Source organism: Musa acuminata, chromosome BXJ3-1, assembly GCF_036884655.1.
Source record: "Musa acuminata AAA Group cultivar baxijiao chromosome BXJ3-1, Cavendish_Baxijiao_AAA, whole genome shotgun sequence".
In the NCBI taxonomy this organism is placed as follows: Eukaryota; Viridiplantae; Streptophyta; class Magnoliopsida; order Zingiberales; family Musaceae; genus Musa; species Musa acuminata.
In genome coordinates this window covers 14,650,431-14,670,338 of record NC_088349.1, presented here as the reverse complement: position 1 = coordinate 14,670,338, position 19,908 = coordinate 14,650,431, and the positions used below count along the sequence as shown (strand labels likewise).

Genomic DNA, 19,908 nt, shown 5'->3' with positions numbered 1-19,908 from the left:
CTTATATTATAAACAACACCTTTAATTATGAAATAAATTATCTACAACACTTTCAACATTCTTAACATATAAGTTCTTAAAGAATATTAATGTTACTTTAAATAATGATATCTTTACGTTAATTATTTAATGAGAATTGAGTGACAAAGATTAAATGCATGGCTTCTACTTTGGCTTTTAAGTTTTACATACATATATGCTCTATCGAGTAGGATATTTAGGATCAAAAGTATCGATAGACTGAGCTCAATCGAAATAGATACAAGTGGTTAGACTTTTATTTGTGATCCTCCTCTATTTTTCTGTCCCTTAATTGCTTTATCTTTATATTGCTATTGATTATCTCGAGAACAGATAACCATATGTAGATCAAAGGCATGTTTGGATTTGTAAGAACAAACATAAAATGTTATTCGAAACATAGTCACATGAAAATTTTTCTCAAATATAAATTCTCGAGAACAAAAATTGAAGATTGGTTTATGATAGATATTATACTCATTTGAGGCCTAAGATTTTACATTCAATTTTCATAAACAGGTACTCTATAATGGGAACTTATATAATATACTACATAACAAAGTTAAGCCATGACAATTATCCCATCCTATTGAATCAATATGTTAGTGCAAGTGTGCATTTGAATATATATATATATATATATATATATATATATATATATATATATATATATATATATATATATATATATATATATATATATATATATATATATATATATATATATACACATACATATGTGCGTGTTCATTCTTTCTATGTTTTTGCTATTGCATCATTTCAAGGTTGCATGGCAGCAGAGGAAGAGATCCACGACACCACATGGCAACACAAATCAAGAATCATTCTCGCAACAAAAACAGTGAGCTTTTGTTTTTGCCAACACAACTTCTGGGATATATACACAATACTCTCTTATTTCATGCTTGCAGCCTTCCAAACGAATCTGACGTCCTTCTCACTGCATGTATGAGAAGCTCCTACGACGGCCTGATAACCTAGATTTCCATGGGTTGTTCTTCTTCAGAGACTTGACAGCACATCCCTCCTAAGTCTCTCTGCGAGATGCCTGTATGTTGTCTCCGATGGATGAACGGAGTCCCAAAACATAAAGGTGGACGGTGAGGAGCACACAGTCGTCAATTTATTGCACAGCGGACCCATCTCCACTGTGCCTCTTCCGCAGCACCCCAACGTGGTCACCTCAAACCCTAAGCCAGGGGAGAAAGATGATATCATCCAGGTGTTGTTATGGAGGTAGAAGAAAAGCTGACTTGGGTACCGTATTCTTTGGGGTTCTTGATCATGTGCATCAGTGAATTGTACGCGTCGACGTATAGGAATCGAGCTTGGAGGAGGGAAGAGCTCATGTTGCTGATGGAGGCCCGGAGGAGGGAGTTGTAGGCGACGGCGTCTTGGTTTTGGCCGGGCACGCATCTCCGCTGTGGCGTGTGGTAGATCCGCACCATCGCCGCCTGGGTGATCTGTATGGGGAGGCATCCGAGTGGTGCAAGGCCGGAGATCGCGAACCTTCGCCCACCTTCGCTGTACAGCTCCTGCGTTGATGCCCAACCGATAACGAGGAGAATGATGATCACGTGGACGTGAATGGAGTAGGTGACGTGTGACAGACGGAGTACCTCGACGAAGAAACGAAGCTTGCCGATGAGGATACGACTGTAAGCCGCCTTGGAATACTTGTGGCGTCTGATGGGGAACAAGTAGTAGTTCATTATCCAGTCGTTGGAGCCAATCCCGATGACGAACAACGCGTTGCGGATGATCTCGTCTGCCTTCTGATTTCCCATCGCCTGTCTCAGCCTCTTCGAGTACTCCTTGAAGTCGCGCAGCTCCTGCTCCATGGTCATTACCTGCGCCAGCCGGGCGGTGAGGTCGTCAAGGCCGGAGCCCCCGGAGGCGAAGCTGACGCCGGTGGCCATCTCGGAGAGGTAGAGGTGGTTGGAGGCGGAGTAGGGGGGAAGAAGCTTCTTGAGGCCCAGGTCGGAGACGAGGAAGTCGGTGATCAGCCTACCGTCGGAGAACCTCCCCGATGGGCGGTGGTTCGGGAGATCGCGGCCGTAGGGGACGTGGTCAGCGCGGAATAGGGTGTGAAGATGGTTGTTGTTGCCGGTGTCCAGGGTGGAATCGCCGAACGCGAAGACCGCCGTGATGTTGAGGCCACCCGCGGCGGCGAGAGGGCGCGCGAGGGAGACGATGACGGAGAGGATGAAGGTGGCGGCGAACACAATTCTCTTCTCCATGACGGCTACCCTCCTAGTGAATGTGTGCATCTCTCTCTCTCTCTCTCTCTCTCTCTATATATATATATATATATATATATACATATATATATATATATATATATATACATATATATATATATATACATATATATATATATATATATATATATATATATATATATATATATATATATATATATATATATAGTTACAAAGGAGAGAGAAGGTAGTACGCAAGCAGAGTTCTCCTGAGTTAGCAGCAACTCGGAGGACTCGGAGAACTCGGTCGAGGTGTTGACCGGATCGCACGCTGCAACTCGACTTCTTCGACCAGGAGTGGATGAAGTCGAACTGATGACTGATGCCATGGTTACAGAATCGGTCAACACGCAGCTCCATGCAAGAATGTAGCGAATTATGGCATAGCTATCTCCCTCAGTCATTTACTAACAGCAGCTCTTTTATGCCACCGCAATGATTTAGAGTTTGATTAGGTCATCAGTGATAGTAAGAGGCTTAAGCTATTCAGGAAAAGATTCAATCTATATTAAATTATAAACAAATGCCACTGAACAAACAAGACAGTATAGGAGAGTAGGTTTATTCATTAACCATCGGAAAGTTTGATGATCTGATATAGAGTTAACGCACAACAATTTTAGAACAACACTGCTGCTTCTGATTCTAAATTGACAACACGAAGAAGCAGGAACAGTGACAGGTCGTCAATCTTGGAATGGAACACGGTGACTGGAGAATAACAAAGATACAGCGACAGGTAGATACATGCATATGTTGTCATCGAACGACAGGGCATAGCAACTCACAAGAAATCCCAGACTGGAATAGCACATTGACCTTGATCGCTGCTTTGGTGGTCGAGCTGGGCATTGCTGCCGATGAACTGCAGGGCTTGCAGGTCTGGTGTCGGAAAACCCTGCATGCAATTTTCGAAGGGTGCTCATGGATTAGCATAACTCAGAATCGTCGGTCTATGGAGTAGAAACAATAGCTATCTGCTTCTATATGACAGTGCTATTGTCGTGAAAGAATTAGAAACGAGCAAGGTTTTGCAGGAGGAGTTGACATTGGTTTAATCACCTGGGTGAAGTGGGAGCTACTGGGAAATGGCTGTGGTGGCAACGTTTGTGCTGAAGAATCCTGTATGTTGGACACAGATGAGTAAGCTCTAATTTGACAATAATTGAATCATGAACTTTAAGAACATCATTTACCTGACCAAATTGGGTCATGGGATGAAACCCTTGCACAGCACCAAGTCCAAACTGATGAGAAGTTACAAAAGGACCCTTCATTAAGAAAACGGAACCATTACATGAAGACATGGCGACCATATATAGAAAAGGGAATATATCAAAATATAGTGTTTTTCTTTTTCAAGGCAAAAGTCAACCTGCATAAATTGATTAGGCGCAAGGAATTGGTTCGAGGGATTCCCAGGTTGAGAAGGCATACTGGTTGGAGGTATATGAGATTCACTGTCTCTAATTGCAACTTCTGCCTCATCGGATGGTCCTATAAGGAGTGTATTATAGATCATGGCATACACTGAATATAATTCATGACAATAGTACACAAAATAAGCGTACAAATGTATACAAATTTTGTGCAAACCTTTTCTTGCCTTTTGCCGTTTGTTAACCTCCACCTCATTTTGTTGCCTACGACGTGTACCTCCGTTGTTCTTCTTTTTCCCACTAGGCTTTTGAGTTTCGTTACCATTGTCTTGGCCTGGGTTTACACTATCAATCAGATTATGAGGTTGACCTTTTGATGTGCCACTGACAGATGGCTTCTCAAGTAGTTTTGACTGCAAAATCTGCTCTACTTGTTCAAGAAGCTGATCAGAATGGTTGACCATTAACCTGAAAGCTTCCTCATTTTCAGCAGCCCTTGCTGCAAGTTTGAACAAGACGCGACAAAGAGAGCCATAACGCTTCGATACAGATGACTTGGGGTCACTGTCCAATGTTACACCATGACTCTCACTTAAGCTCCCAGCCTTAGCATCTTTTCTCCACCTCTTTAAGATGAATTGTGGAGGAAGTTCTTTAATATTTCTAAAGTCTAGTACTTTTAATACATGACAACACTGAATCCCAACAAATTCAAACTTACTACAACTACAAATGACTGAACCATCCGATGAATCAAATCTGACATAGTGCACTTTACTTTTCTCCTTGACAGTGACCTGATATTCAGATAAGCTTCCAACTTCACCACCGCTGTAAACCATACAATCCAGGAACAATTCAAACTCTCTTCTGAAAATTTCAAAGACAGCAGGCGTATATGCACTTGAAGCTTGCCAGAGTAGCCGCAAAGGAGGTATTCTTGGAGTACCTTGATTTGCATTATAATCAGCTTGGAGCTCTGCATATCTTCGTTCCTCCAATAGCATCTCATATATATCCAGAAAGTGTCTTAGATCTTTTTCCAAGTTCAGGTGCTCCTTAAGCAAACTACTCAAGCTTTCCACTCGTAATGTACTTTTTATATCAGCAGAAAATGTTTGCCGGCCATATGCAGAGGACCAATTTTCCCGTTCTTCATACAGTTTAGTCAACCACTCATTATCCTTAAGATTATACTTCTCCAACATCAGATTCCACGCCAAAAGAAACTCATCTTCATCCTCAAAGTCATAGATACATTGGCTGAAATCATGAGCAAAGGTTTCCAAGCTTTCAAAGACATTGGCTAGTTGCTTAGTGGCATTTTGGTATATTTGCTCTATACAAAGACGTTGAACTGTACCCGGCCATGCAGCAGCTATTGCATCACTTATAGCTGAGCATCGATCAGTGAAAATTGTTTTTGGTTGTTTTCCGCACATTGCTGTCTTAAAAGACTCAAACAGCCATTTATAAGATTCTACAGTTTCATCATAGAGAAATGCAGCAGCAAATATGACGGTTTGTTTGTGATGATTCACACCAATAAACAAAGCAAATGGCCGGCCATAATCGTTGACTTTATAGGATGTGTCAAAACACACAACATCACCAAAATAGTGATAATCGATCATGGATTTTGCATCAGCCCAGAAGACATTAGTCATTTGATCATATTCATCAACCTGGATGGCATAGTAAAATGAAGGATTATCACCTTTCATCCTCTGAAAGTATTCCAACAAGGCTCCTGTATCACCTAACTGCACATCCCTAGAACGTTTTGCTCGGAGGTAATTCTTATATCCAGCAGGTATTATACTAGCATTCTGACGGCCTACAGGTTGGACCTTAGTTAACAGTTTTTTCGAACTTAACATCTGCATGTCTAGGGGAGCTGCAAGCTGATGATTATGATCTGGTACAAATTCTGTTATACGATATTTACCACTGGATGTCAGTTTTATAGCCATACGAGCAGGGCAACCAGTTCTTGTTTCTGCTCGTGGTCTCCTTGCCTCATTCTTCGGTCGAAATCCCTCTCTAGAACATACATAAACCCGTGATCTAGTAACATTTCTGGCAGATTTATCCCACCAGCCTTTACGGACACTAAAACCTATACTTCCAGCATACTTGATGTAATAATCATATGCCTTATCCTCATTTTCAAACACCATACCCACAATAGGCACTCCTCCAGCATTTGCAACTACTTCTGCAGGCAACTCTGGCTCTTCTTCTATTGTTTCTTCCTGTCTATTCATGGTCTAAAAAATAGCTCATCAGGTTAGAAGAAAATACCAAACCTAACAAGTTAGCAGAACATGCATGAAATGTACATCAAAGAAAATGGTATAAGAAAATAAAACAGAGAAACTGAAATACTGGTTCAACTACATAAATCGTTTATAAACTCTAAATACAGCAAAAACACATACATATGACTCTCCCTACATGATAAAGTTTAGTATCAATTCAATCAAGCAACAAAAGGAAGAATCAGATACTCCCAAAACAGCTTGCAGGTGAATAATGCCACAAATTTCTGATCAACAACAGAAATCTATAGATTTAGTTAGGTCATAATTTTGAGTCCAAATCTAAATCAAATTATTTTGTGTTATTGATACTTACAGATGTAACTGTGACCATATTTTTAGTGGCTACTATTAGGAATACTTTAGCCTTATGGTGCCCTAGAAATGCCTTTAAGTCCTATTTAGGTAGACATGGACTCCAGATATTTCTTTTAGAGACTAGTACTGATGTGAGGACAGCTCCAAAAGTCACTTGAAACAATCCTATGAACAATTTCTTGAGAAGAATTTTTGTTCGACAAGATCTTTTATTGTAGAATCCTAATTAACTTGCACTTGGATCTAGAAGGCCTATAATTAAGAAGGTGAAATAAGACCAACTGAAACTCTGAAAGTCAGTTCTTTTTTTGTTGAGACAGCATGCCTTGATGCTTTTCCTTCTCCAATTTCTGTGATTTTCCTTGAAAATATCCCCATCCATCTTGATATTAAGTGACAACAACATCAAATGCATTGTTCAACAACAGAAATACTTCACATATCAGTTCTACTCAGATTTCTTATTTTCATACAGGCTGCAAAGCATTTTTCATGATTCCCCCTGCTTCCAACTATTTATCTCAGAAGGAAACGCTCACATCCTCGAGATGTTGTTGAAGTCAAACTTGATTTGATCCGATGTCAATAATCTTAACCGAGTCTGACAAAGTGGAGGAACCTCCACAAGCACCATGGATCATAAGGACTTCCAAAAGATGTTGAAATAGTTATGGGCTGGTGAAGTGGTAGATTCATCATAAAACCTAAAGAGTTAAATAAGAGGATAACCTGCAAGATGAGCCAATAGAATTTTGAGGTTGTGCTGCAAACAGTTAATCAACCATTTGATGAGAAGTCACAACACATGCAGCTAGTGATAAGAGTCGTTTCACCAAATTGTTGATCTGTTCTCACTTGAGATTTGAGAATTCTGCAAAAGATGAATGTAATATGTGTGTATCCAGAAGTGATTTTATGCCAAATTTGTGCAAAGGCTGGTTCAAACAGCAACCAAATGAGCATTAGTCAACAGTTATAGAGTGTTTCCCATTGTTCTTAAACTTGCAAAATAAAAGATTTCATGAATAAGATCAATATTGTAGAAGTTATCTGATATATGTCCATAGGACTGGATTAAGTCTTAATTTGAGTCTAGTTCCAGTCAAATATTATTTTTGGTAGGTCAGATTTTCTAAATTATTTCGTTTCAAATAAACTTTAATCTTTATTCTAAGTGGTTATATTAAAGGGCATTAGAGTCATATTTCAAGTTCTCGAATTCTATAATCCTACTTCAGTCAAGATTTCAGTGTAAACTGCTTACAAATGAAAGATAATAAAAAGCTGATTAGTGATTAGTGATCAAACAAAGGCTCATTCAGGCCAGATCTGAACTTCCCAACCCGCATTTCTTCCATTAGATACCCCGTGCTCTCCCAATGCCTAGTTCAAGATCCATGCCTTTCACATGTGTAATCATATTTGTAGGCACTGCTAGCACCAATAGGTCCATAGGGTTCACAGCTTATGTTACAAACATCACAGGTTGTACCTATCCATCACATTACTCAGAATTACACTGACCTTCCAACTAAACGTTTGGTCCTATCCAGTTTCATATCATCAAGCTATGTTTTGTTTGACAATAATATAATTAACAAATAAAATAAGATGTAGACTCAGATCCAGTTCATCAGTATCCTATCATGAGGATGTGAATATTAGATAACAAAGGGTAGGACGAATAACTAAACAACGAAGAATATCAAATACAAGTAACTCATACCAAGTTAAGAATGTTCTGTATTGACCAATAATATAAATTTACAGGACTAACCTGTCTACAGGTCCAAATAATAGGAACTGAAAAAACAAAATCTGCACTGCTATTGATGTAGCAAGATAACTACCTTGAATGGGCTACCACAAGCTATGACTTCAAAAAAGAATCTAGAATGTTCCCAGACACAGCTGAAAAAACAAAAAATAGAGTACTTTCTTTGCTTCATATGTGTTGAAAAGAGACGCAAAGACTAATCAAAACAAAGGACCACAAAATACATGGATTGAATACAAATTGCAGAATATGACATCTGTTCTCATGCCCCAAAGAGGAATCTCTTACACAAATAAACTGCTTTATCTATCTAGTGCTTCCTGATACTATGAAATAAGTTTCATCATCCTTCAAAAGAAATTGTAAAGCATCACTTATGCATTTTCATGCAACCAATTAAACAAGACACGTGTGTTTCTGACAAAAATAATCATTTCCACACCATCTGGGTTGAATCTACATTATGACTTCTTAAAGTCACCGAAGTGTAACGGACAAACTTCTAAACAAGATGTTGGATGTAATGCTTATGTCTGTCCGTTGTCTTTAGGCACGTTTATACCTTGTACAGCAAGTAGAGGGGCGGTCGAAGGCTAAATAGTCCCATGTTAGTTGGGTTGGTGGCCTCTTTAGGCTTGTAAATAAAGGTTGTCATGTAGACACGTGTGAGAACTTTTCGGTCTGTAATGGACCATTTTACCCTTTGTTGTGCAATTATTCAGAGCTTGTAAAGTCTGTTTGTAATTTGCATTGTCTATGAAGTGTTTTTCGGACATGTTTGCTTGTGGATCCCGATTGAGGCGTTCTCTTTAACCCGTTCTCTCTTTTATTGGTCCTAAGGACCAATGGGAGGCTTCGGGGAGGCTGACCTTTGCGGACGGATGCGCGAGGGTGCCGCACGCCTTAGGCAAAACCAGCTAAGGTCGTGACATTATGGTATCAGAGCGGGACAAACACTCATAGAAACACTTGACATGCAAACGTGAGGGACCTAGCGGGGCTGCGTTGAGGGCAGTCAGCAACGCGCGACCGTTTGAGGGAAAACGGGCATGGAGATGTAGGGAAAAGAGTCGCTCAGAGGAGCGGGCATCTAACATTGGCATTCAGGGGAATGGCCAACCCTTCGCGCAAGAGGCACCACGAGAACAGGTAAGCTTGGAAGAATTCGGAGCGCACAAAGGTTGGGATGGCTGAGTTTGAGCTACGGCTCAACGTTGACAACTATACTTGATGGTGCTCTAGGCAAGCGAGGCGCTTGGCAAGAATGAGACCATCCAAGGTGGAATTAGTTGCTCAACGACAAAAAGAGTTATGCAAAGCTCACAGAGGTGAGGGGAATTGCTAACTCGAAGAATTTGGTACTCATGCATGGGCTTGTATGCGGACGATGGAATGTTCGTGGCCATCCCAAGGCGACCGAGACTCGGCGCCATGGAGCATTGAAACTTTCTCTTCGGCATGCGAAGGATACGTCCGGAGGAGGCTGAAGTGTGCAACGAGTTCAGCATGTTGCTAGACCTTGAGGGGTGCAGCGGTGGTTGTATTGACGTGGAGGCGCAATCTAGCAAGTGTGTCTGCAGGAGGCAGAACAATGCACAGTTTGTTCAGCAGATCGGAGTAGTCCAAGGGGATGGTGGTCTCCGAAACGAAGAGAGATATTGCTCCAACGGGATAGTTATCCAGGAGGGATAAGTCTCGGCACTCCAGAGGGAGAATCATGTGAGACGGACTTCACATGTTGAGGAGGAGTACCTCACGAACAACAACTCCATGAAGCTCAATGGACCGAGCAAGCAGCGAGGAGTTGCCGCATGATCTCGCTCGAGAGAATGCATTGGTGGATGCATTGCGAGATCAAGTGGGGGAGCGACCTGAAGCAACTTAAATGAAGGCACACTTAGAGTCGATATGAAGATCGGACTCAAGGGAGGGTTGACCCGTGGAATGGTGGGCGCGAGGGCCACCATCGACTCAATGCAAAAACGAGGAGCGGAGCAACTTGGGTGTAACTTGGCGAAGTACCCAAGCCGCCTGAAGGGAGCCAGTAGAGAAGTTGGAACATGGAGCAGAAGCATAGTGCTTTCCTTAGACAGAGGTCAAAGACATGAGCTCTTGCAGAGGCAAGGGTAGGATCATGTTGTTCCATGGGTCCTTCATTCTGACGGAGCGGACTCATCTTGCATGGTGCCAAAGACGAAGGGAGCTTCTGGGCACATGCACCTTATCTCGGAGGAGCATTTGATGGAGGAACTAAGGCGACTCAATTTGCGGAGGCGAAGTTGGGTTCAGAAGGCCTTAGCACGGGGCAAGAGGACGCAGAGGTGGGTACTCTTGAAGAATATGCCACAGTGTTGCCATTCAAGTTGCCATGAAGAAAGCAGTGCGCAGCGGAGATTGTGCTGGTAGGGGCAGAGGCCCAGGATCCAGACAATGGTGCACAAGTTATAGTGAAGTCGGAGGACTTCGGGAGCTACTAGGCGATGGACTGTCCTAGAGCGGTGCTTCATCTAGGTGTGACCCAGGAGTGGGTGGATGAAGGTCGATTGCCAGAGGAGCGAACAAAATCGAAGGTGGAAGGGACCCTGCGATGTATTGGCAGAGGCCACACATGGAGGGTTCACAATTCGAGTTTATTCCACAAGGATCAGAATGCAATGGAGATGCCACCAGGAGGCGACATGGTGCAGCAGATCGTGGTGGAACAGTTCGTGGCAATGCGACACACACGACATTGTCCCGTGAGGGATGAGATCATATGGAGGTATGATCGGGAGCTACTGGGAGCTCCGCTTTGGTGAACAACACGACGGCAAGAAGGGCTATGGATTCAAGGAGTGAAGGCCATGGTACTGCAAAGGCGGGTCTTCCGGGCGTGCACCGAATTTTGCATCGGATGAAAACCTTGGTCATCAGCATATGGGGGCTGTGTTCCACCAAGGGAAAAGTTCGAATGCAAGTACCAGTGAGTTCCATGGGAGGGACTTGATCATACAGAAGTATGATCGAAGCAGCTGGAGAGTTGGACTGCTCCAGAGCTCATATTCGCTTAAGGGAGCCCGACAAGTCAGAGGACAAGGTCGAGTAAGCGAACGTTGCTACCAAGGAAGCTAAGGAGAACAGAATCGGTGCTAACTCTACAACGTGATGGCAGAGGCCATGCTTGGGAGTTGCAGTCTGTCTTTCCATCGACCAAACGGACTGCTTGGAGAACACAGTGGTGTTGAAGCAGGGGGTCGAAAGGGGCGAGGAAGCGACGACGAGTTCAGAGGGACTTAGCTACCCAAAATCAAGCATCAGTCAGAATGGAGGTGGACTCAGAGGAGTGCCACAGAGACATTTCTACTGATCATGCAGAAAAGGGATACAGAGGCGAGGCGACGGATAGTAGGGCCATGGGCATGCCAGCGCCATGGTACCGCAGAGGCAGGACTTCCGTGCAAGTCATTGATCCCTTGCTCTCATGGAGGGAGAGCGCTTGGTCGTGAAAGGGGCCGGGGAGGTGGAGCATGCAGAGGCAATCTCCAAGTACCGAGACAAGGCTGAAGGGCAGAGGCCAAGAAACTTCGTAAGACCGGTGTCAACAAGTTTCTCATCAAGATAGCCGTAAGTGAAGGACTTCGGGTCATGCAAGAGTGCACGACCAAGGAACGAAGCAGGCAGTACGCGGTGCTGTACCTTTGCTACTTAGTGGAGTAGGCGGCAGGGTTGATGGAGAAGACGGTACAATCCCAAAGGCGACCTCATCTATCAGAGAATTACTCCAAGTTGGGGTGAAAACTTCCCGCATTCCAGAAGTTCGATGGCATTGAGAAGGTGAATCACAGTAGCCAACTCAACGCAAGGAGTGCAAACACTTCAAGTGCTTCAGAAGTGTGAGCAAAGAGCAGGCGAAGACCAGTAACTAGCTCGATGCATGAAGTACAACCTCGAGGAGGCGGGCGAAGTCAAAGTAACCTTTGCCTTCTCAACTCTTAAGAGAATGGGCGAAACCGAGTACCCCAGTTCTCTTATCTATCCAGCAGAGGAGCTCTGCACAAGTTCAAAGACCCTTCGAAGATAATGGAAGACAATAGTTGTCAAATCCTCACCAACGGTGATCAGTGCTACTGAGAGTAGATCGTCCGCTTCATTTCTCAACGAAATGCCAATCGAAAGCGGAAGTGATGCGAACCTACTTGGATGTGACAACTAACTGAAAGAAGAGTCAATGAGCAGATTTTGTGGAGGAAGGACCCAAAACTTCAGAAGTTTGCGAGGCGATGCTTGTTAAAGCTCCAACAAGCATCCACCCAGTTCAAGCAGCATGTGGAAATTTTGAGAGACTGGCACAGAAAAGATGGTCTTTTCCTTCATTTGGTGGATCCGCAAGAATCGACAAGGATCAACACAACTCAGCCAACCCCACACCAGAGTCAGAGTCATTGGCGAGTTGAAGCAGCATGGCGGATCAAAGGTTCGACTACTCAGAAACAGCAGCGGAGAGCAGCTGGGAGCCAGGAGGCGCATTGCAGCTGGAGCAGAAGATTGAAGACTCAGCAAAGGCGAAGGGTTGCAGTGTTCACAAAGGCTTCGACGAGGACGTCGAAGGGATAAGTGGGGGAGAATGTAACGGACAAACTTCTAAACAAGATGTTGGATGTAATGCTTATGTCTGTCCGTTGTCTTTAGGCACGTTTATACCTTGTACAGCAAGTAGAGGGGAGGCCGAAGGCTAAATAGTCCCATGTTAGTTGGGTTGGTGGCCTCTTTAGGCTTGTAAATAAAGGTTGTCATGTAGACACGTGCGAGAGCTTTTCGGTCTGTAATGGACCATTTTACCCTTTGTTGTGCAACTATTCAGAGCTTGTAAAGTCTGTTTGTAATTTGCATTGTCTATGAAGTATTTTTCGGACATGTTTGCTTGTGGATCCCGATCGAGGCGTTCTCTTTAACCCGTTCTCTCTTTTGTTGGTCCTAAGGGACAATGGGAGGCTTCGGGGAGGCTGACCTTTGCGGACGGACGCGCGAGGGTGCCGCACGCCTTAGGCAAAACCAGCTAAGGTCGTGACAGAAGGGCATCAAAATAATGTGCAGTAGCTTTCCTCATGTCCTGATAGAATAGTAGAATGTATAGACACAGATGGTTGTAGTCTTCGACTCCCCATCTCTGAAATTATGACACAATTTTTGGCAAGTCTCTCATAACACATTTAAGGAAAATGAGAAACAATTACACAAGGTGCCAAATAAGAAATGGTGTTATTTCCTATGTAAATTCTAAGGAGATACTATCTTTAAATCATTGTGCATAAAAAGCACAGACATACATATTAAAACTAAGTTTACATGTAGTTATTTTTCAAAAAAAATTATAGTCATATGCAATTAGTTCGGTGCCACGAACCCCAGCAGTGCATGCCTGCAGGCTGTCCGAAGCTGACTACACAATGCAGCATTAAGTAAGCACAACTGTCTACAAAAACAACAGAATACAATTTTCAAACGTATTTACCTTTCTGTTATATGGTGTAAGGCAATTTTTGTCAAAACTTTTGAACAGAGATGACAAGGTTTTACAATAATGTTGCAAAAATAAGAAACTTGACTATTCACTTTAATTTTGGCCTTGTATAATTCAGCTTACTGTTCATCAGATGTAATTATTGCAAATAACAACAGATTTCCCTTATCCCAACCATACACAATTCTGGGAAAGTCACAGAAAACAGAAAAGTTCTTCGACAGAAGTAGATGACCATAGCATCTTATTTTCTTACCTTGAAACTTATGCAAAAAATCGAGTCATTTCTATGTTTCTTACACCATATCTAGCAAGGTATCAAATAATGATACTAGATCCATATCGGCCCCTAGTCAGATCAACAAATGCCAACGTACCAACCAGTGAAGTTACTGGGAGCCCGAGTGCTTACCTAGGCACCCAAGCGAGACGAGGCCCGAGCACCCACCAATTGGGCTAGGCAAGTGACTTGACTCAGGCGCTGGCTTGGGCCCAAGCGCTAGGCAGGCCTGGTTCAACTCAAGCCTAAGTTGAACCAAAATACTCATATGGTTCAATCAAACCAGGTATCCATCGCAGAAACCCACCTGCGAGTGCCCTAACATAGAAGTCCTTTCCCCCACCGCGTTTCTCACGATGACGGAGTTCCTCCCATCAGCGAATGACAGCAGTAGCGGCAACTTCTTCCCCTCCCTCTAAGTATATCGCTCTTTCTCCTCCTACCTCCTCCCTCCTACCTCTGCCCCGTTCGCTGCAACCCTCCTACGTTCGCCGCAACCCTCGTATGGTGTCACCATAGCCCCCCATCTCCCCCCCTCTTCCCCAGTCGCTCTTGTCTCTTCCTTCTTCCCTCTTCAGCCCTCCCATGTTTCCTCTTCACCCCTCCACCGCAGTCCGCAGCCTTCTCTTCCCTCTGTCGCAGCCCTCCTATGTTCACCACAGATCTCATATGGTATCACTGCAGCCCCCCACCTTCCCCCCTCTTCCCCAATCACTCTTCTCTCTTCCCTCTTCAGCCCTCCTATGTTCCCTCTTCACCTGTCCATCGCAGCCCTCCTGTGTTCACTGCAGCCCTAAGCAGCCCTCATATGGTGTCACCAGCAGCCCCTCGTCTCCCCCCCTTTTCCCCAATCGCTCTTCCCTCTTCCCCATTCACCACTGCCCTCCTACAGTCCTACGTTCCTCACTCTTCCCTCTATGTCAAATTTGCAGATTTTGGAATTGTTTCTTTGGATGTTTTTATGCTTGAGTTTTGGGGTAATCGGTTTGGAATTTGGTTTTACAAGAATCTGCAATGCATGCAATGAGTGTTTGTTACTTATTGTTGATTGGGTGGAAAGCTTTTAGAGGAAATAGCATTTGGTTTTACAAGAACAGTAGCTGCCTGCCGAACAGCAGCTTTCTTCTTTGCTGTAGTGAATCAGTAAAATGTCAATTATTATGGAAGAGGTGGAAGAAAAGGAATATAAATCATCTGCAGAGGAAGAAGAGGAAGATGGTGACAAGATTGAAGATGATGAACTGAATGTTAATGATCTTTGATTTTAACTTTGTTTTATTTTGTCATTTTTGCTATTAGATATGGACAATATAGTTTGGTACTTTAAATGAATGCAAGTTTGATGTGTTATTTTAGTTTATTTTTATTGATCATGATATATAATTTTTAAATATAATATTCGGGAGCGTCTCGCTTCGCTCGGGCGAGCACTTAATGCCTTGAGCATTTTGAGACCATGACGCTTTTTGACACCTAGTGCTTTTAACTACATTGGTATCAACACATGATATATCGGTTTACCAGTCGGCATAGACCAAAGAGAAAAAGGGACAGAAAATAGGGGAGGAGCAGGAAGGGGAGGAGGGAGAGGAGGAAGAGATTGAAAAAAATAGAAGAAACAGAAGAAGAGGATGAGAAAAAACAAAGGAGGACAAAGAGGAGGAGCACTAGAGACGGAGGAAGAAATAACAGTGGTGAGACAGCAAACTACTGCAAGGCAATGTGTGGTGGCAGCAAGGTAGCAGCAGGCATGACAAGAGACATTAGAAGAGAATTGGGAGGCAGGAGAGGATAGAAAGAGATAGAGAAAGAGAGAGGAGCTTGGGAGAAATAAAACAAAAAATTGATTGGGATACCGGTTTTACCCTATACCTATAGAACTGAGTGATAAGTCCAGTTTTTGACCCAAACCACGCAGTAAGCCTCGGTCCAAAACTAGACCAGGTGGTAGGGCACAATCCATGTATCAGTTTTGGGTCATACTAGAAAATAATGGGTGTTGAATACCAGTCCACCCGGCATTTAAAACCATGATCATCTAGTATGTTTGATGATTGGCTGTGCATATCATAACAATGTCTTGGTAATCTCTGGTTATTATTAACCTGATGTTCCTCACTTTGCAACTGGTAGTGTATGAAATGGTATCCATAAATATGTAAACATTTCTTGGTAAATCCCAAATCCAATAAGAACCTCCTTCAACATGAATTATTAGTAATGTCTTTCTTACATGATTCCACAATGTGGATGATGCATACTGTGTAAGAAGAAAATTTATGGACTCATTACAAGAATAATTAAAACAAAACAAGCATTTTCCTTATGGATAATCATAGGATGAGGTATGCCCCACAGGAGAAAGGCCAAGTTTATTTGTAAACAAGATTCATACATCCCCAAAAACTTATGGACTCATCACAGGAATAATTAAAACAAAATAAACTTATGGATAATCATAGGATGAGGTATGCCCCACAGAAGAAAGGCCAAGTTTATTTGTAAACAAGAAAAATACATCCCCAAAATCTTACGTAGGCATATGCTAAATTCCTCATATAATTACTACATATGACCTTTGAAACTATCTTAACCCAAATAAAGATTAAACCTCATGCTACAGTATACAAAAAACAATAAATAACTGCAGCTCAGGCAAGTTATATAAATGAGGCATAAGCATTCAAATGAAAGATAAGAGATATCCAACAAGCTGAGAACCATGATGTGCTTTATACTAGAGAAACATAACTTCGGATGCAACAAATACACTCAAAATCCAAGGCTCCAAATTTACCTGTGTTTCTTCTCTACTAAGAAACTTCCCTCCAACACCTCGCTGCCTTCTTTCTGCGAGCGCTTGCCGGGAGGGTATCTGTCAAGAAGAGTACATAAATCATACATTAATCAAATTCAGAAACATAAGTAAAAACTACATTTCTTTTTATGACAACTTGCTCTCCTTTCCCTGAAATAGGCATCACATTTAGAACAGTTGCAGATACTTGCAACCATAATTGAGAGAAGTTCATAAAGTTACCTTAATGGATCTGTCCACTGCTTGCCTACCACTCCTTTTTTGCATGTACTTGTGTATTATATTCCTCCTTTCCTCATGTGTGTAGCGTGACACTCTTATCCCAAGCTCTCTCAATAACCGTGATTGTCCTGGATTCGATACCAGTGGTACCTTTCCAACATCCTTCCCTTTCCCTTTCTCATTTACAGAACTAGACGGAGTCTTTCCTGCATCTGAAGTTTCAGGCCGACCACTTTGGACCTCCCCTCTATGCTCATCAACTGCCATGCCTTCTTTATCCGTTGAGCTCTCAAGCTGAATCACTTCCACCGCATTGCCATCTTTCTTGGCTTCTTCTGCTTCCTTCTCAGTTCTTTTCTTATAAGTCCCACGCTTCCTCTTCTTCGTTGAATTCTCAGCGGCATTATTGTAGGTGGGGAAGTGCCCCTTAGAGCATGAGAACCTCTGCATGATCAAGAGCCGGGTACCCCTTGACCGCTTCCCTGAGCCCATCTTGGACTGGAACCCCATCTTCTCACTGTAAGCACTGTAGTACTGCTTTGCAGCTGAGATGGAGTCAAACTCCATGCCCACCACTGGGACCAGCCCGCCGGCGGCGAGAGTCCCAGCGGGGTCCGGCGGTGGGTCAAGCGGGTGGGTATGTTCCAGCTCTATCTTTGACACCCCCCACCGCCCGTTCTCCCTCCGCGTCACCTCCATCGTCGCTCTGCAGCGGTCCTCCCCATCAGCAGCAGAGGCAGCAGGGGCGTGGGCGGTGGCACTGCCGGGGCGCATGTGGAGGTAGCTGCGCATGATGTAGGCGACGCGCAGGGCATACTCGTTATAGGGGACCTTGACAGGGGCGGACAGAGGAGGGGCCGGAGCCGCGAGCTGGGAGTCGTCCGGCGGCGCGGAGCTCGATGAGGGGGGAGGCGGAGAAGGAGGGTTACTCTCTGACGGCTCAGGGGGCGTATCCTGGGGCAGGGGCGACTGCTCCTGCTGCTCTGACATGGGGAGCGGCTCCTGGGTCGGAGTCGGGGGCTGCGGTTGCGTCTGTTCCAACTCGATGGGGTTGGTGTCCTGGGCAGTGGTCTCAGCGGCGGCCAAGGTAGGCTCTGCATCGTCCGATTGTTCCACCTTGGGATCGGGGGGCCCGTCACCTTCAGCCTTGGGGGCTTCTTCGGTGATCTCGGAGATGAGCACCATGGCAGCACGGGATCGAGCGAAGGAGGAATTGAACCGGAAACCCTAGGCTTCCAAGAGGCCTCAGCTTCGGGAGCCCTAGCTGTGGTTCTTCCTCCTCTTCTGTTCCGAAAAACCTAATGGATGGATCCCGGAGTGGGTGAGGGGGATTGGAGGTGCGGAAGAGAGGCAGAAGCAGGGGCGTAGAGGAGGGGATCCCTCGCGAGGAAGGAGGAGCAGGGGGAACGAAACTCCGCCACTTGGGATGGTGATGGTGCCCTGGGACCCTGCAGGCGAAGACTCACGTGCCTGGTGCGTGGGTCTCAAGATAAGGTCGACGGTGTCCCAGGCGGGTGGGGTCGTGGCAGCGGGGGGACCCGCTTGCCTCCCTCTTCTTGAGGTTCTTAAACCGAATCGATCATAATTTTAAGCATGGTTTGTCGTTTGGTATCGTATCGAAGTTTCGAGTTCAGTTCAATACGTTCGCTCTGACTATATATATATATATATATATATATATATATATATATATTTATTTATTTATTTATTTATTTGAATGATACACTCTGACATATATATATATATATTTATATATATACATGTATATATAGGGTGATGTCGTCGAGACGATGTCACATCGTTTCTTAAAGCATTGGTGATGTTATCAAGGTTTCTTCCTACAAAGCCTCGACGGCATCGTTGAGACTTTTTCTCTTGTGCGAATTAGGAGAACTTGCCGACGACGCCAAGACCTCACATCTACAGTATTTGACGAGGGAGGGCAGCGATAAATCGAGATCGTCGAAGAAGAGTGACATCAGATCTCCAAGTTTTCCCTTTATTTCTCCCTCAGCTAATACCGTCCGGTAGCAAGCAGCGACGGTCGAAATCAATTATTACCAATCGATTTCATATGGTAATGGGGCAAAAACAACCCCAATCGATAATATTGCCCGGTATCGACGGTATCATTCGAAATTAAAAATCCTAATTTAAAGGGCTGATAAATAAATAAGATATTTTCACAAAAAAATCTAAAATTTATATATACGTAGATAGTTATTTTACCACAACTCACCCTCAACAAGGCCGCATACCCACCCCCACCTCTTCTCTCTAACATGTCATGACACGAATGGCAAGTCACGAAGTTGGTTTTATTCATGGTTAAATCAATGACATTATGACATAAGGTGTCATAGTTGCAGTACCATAAGCGTCGACGAAGGGGTACCCAAGACAGGAAGCTTTAGGGATGAGGAAGATAGGCAACGAGATATCGAATATGGGGACAAGAGAGAGCAGCAAAGGGCAGTGCAGGTGACGTCGAGGATGCTATTGAGGTGGGGGAGGAGAAGGGGCAAAGGAGGAGAAGATGAGCAACACCACTCCCTTATCCCCATATTTTCATCAAATGATGAAAATATGATGGGATATTTTCATCAAATTAATTAAAAATATATTTTTAAATAAAAATTAATTAGATGAATATCATTTGATAAAAGTCTGACAATAAAAATATTTTTAGGGCAAAAAAATCACCTTACATTCATAATATTGACCCAAAAAATCCTGACATACAAGAACCATTTTATCCAAATAAACATCTAATCTAATTTTCTAGACTCGATTTACTAAGACAGACACCAACATGAACATCATGAACACATGTCATCGTTCACACATTAAAAAAGAAACAATTCTCAAATCACTTATCTTGTGAAAGAAATAAAAAAAAATTCAAAGAATATTCTTTTAATATCCTACGTATGATTATGGAAACTTGCAACCAAATGTACAAGAAATGCACAATCAAAGGGATAAGAAAA

At 43.4% G+C, this 19,908-nt stretch overlaps 2 protein-coding genes across 3 annotated transcripts; both read right to left on the bottom strand.

The window, feature by feature from the left end:
- Positions 1 to 918: 918 nt before the first annotated feature.
- Positions 919 to 2,303, bottom strand: LOC135628804 (GDSL esterase/lipase At1g58430-like). The gene is made up of 3 exons (XM_065135721.1): positions 1,662 to 2,303; positions 1,304 to 1,577; positions 919 to 1,232 (listed from the first exon to the last, which is right to left on the bottom strand). Exons 1-3 carry the CDS (start codon positions 2,280 to 2,282, stop codon positions 1,045 to 1,047), a joined length of 1,083 nt encoding a protein of 360 aa, XP_064991793.1. The 5' UTR covers positions 2,283 to 2,303; the 3' UTR covers positions 919 to 1,044.
- Positions 2,304 to 2,849: 546 nt separating this feature from the next.
- Positions 2,850 to 18,353, bottom strand: LOC135629335 (protein FAR1-RELATED SEQUENCE 4-like). 2 transcript variants are annotated; one of them, XM_065136544.1, is made up of 7 exons: positions 16,919 to 18,353; positions 16,676 to 16,753; positions 3,900 to 5,952; positions 3,679 to 3,800; positions 3,500 to 3,550; positions 3,366 to 3,425; positions 2,850 to 3,201 (listed from the first exon to the last, which is right to left on the bottom strand). In XM_065136544.1, the coding sequence occupies exons 1-7, from the start codon at positions 18,101 to 18,103 to the stop codon at positions 3,088 to 3,090; spliced, it is 3,663 nt and encodes a 1,220-aa protein (XP_064992616.1). In that variant the 5' UTR covers positions 18,104 to 18,353; the 3' UTR covers positions 2,850 to 3,087. The 2 variants fall into 2 exon arrangements, with proteins under 2 accessions (XP_064992616.1, XP_064992615.1); XM_065136543.1 differs by having other exon boundaries at positions 3,500 to 3,574; positions 16,919 to 18,350.
- Positions 18,354 to 19,908: the final 1,555 nt, after the last annotated feature.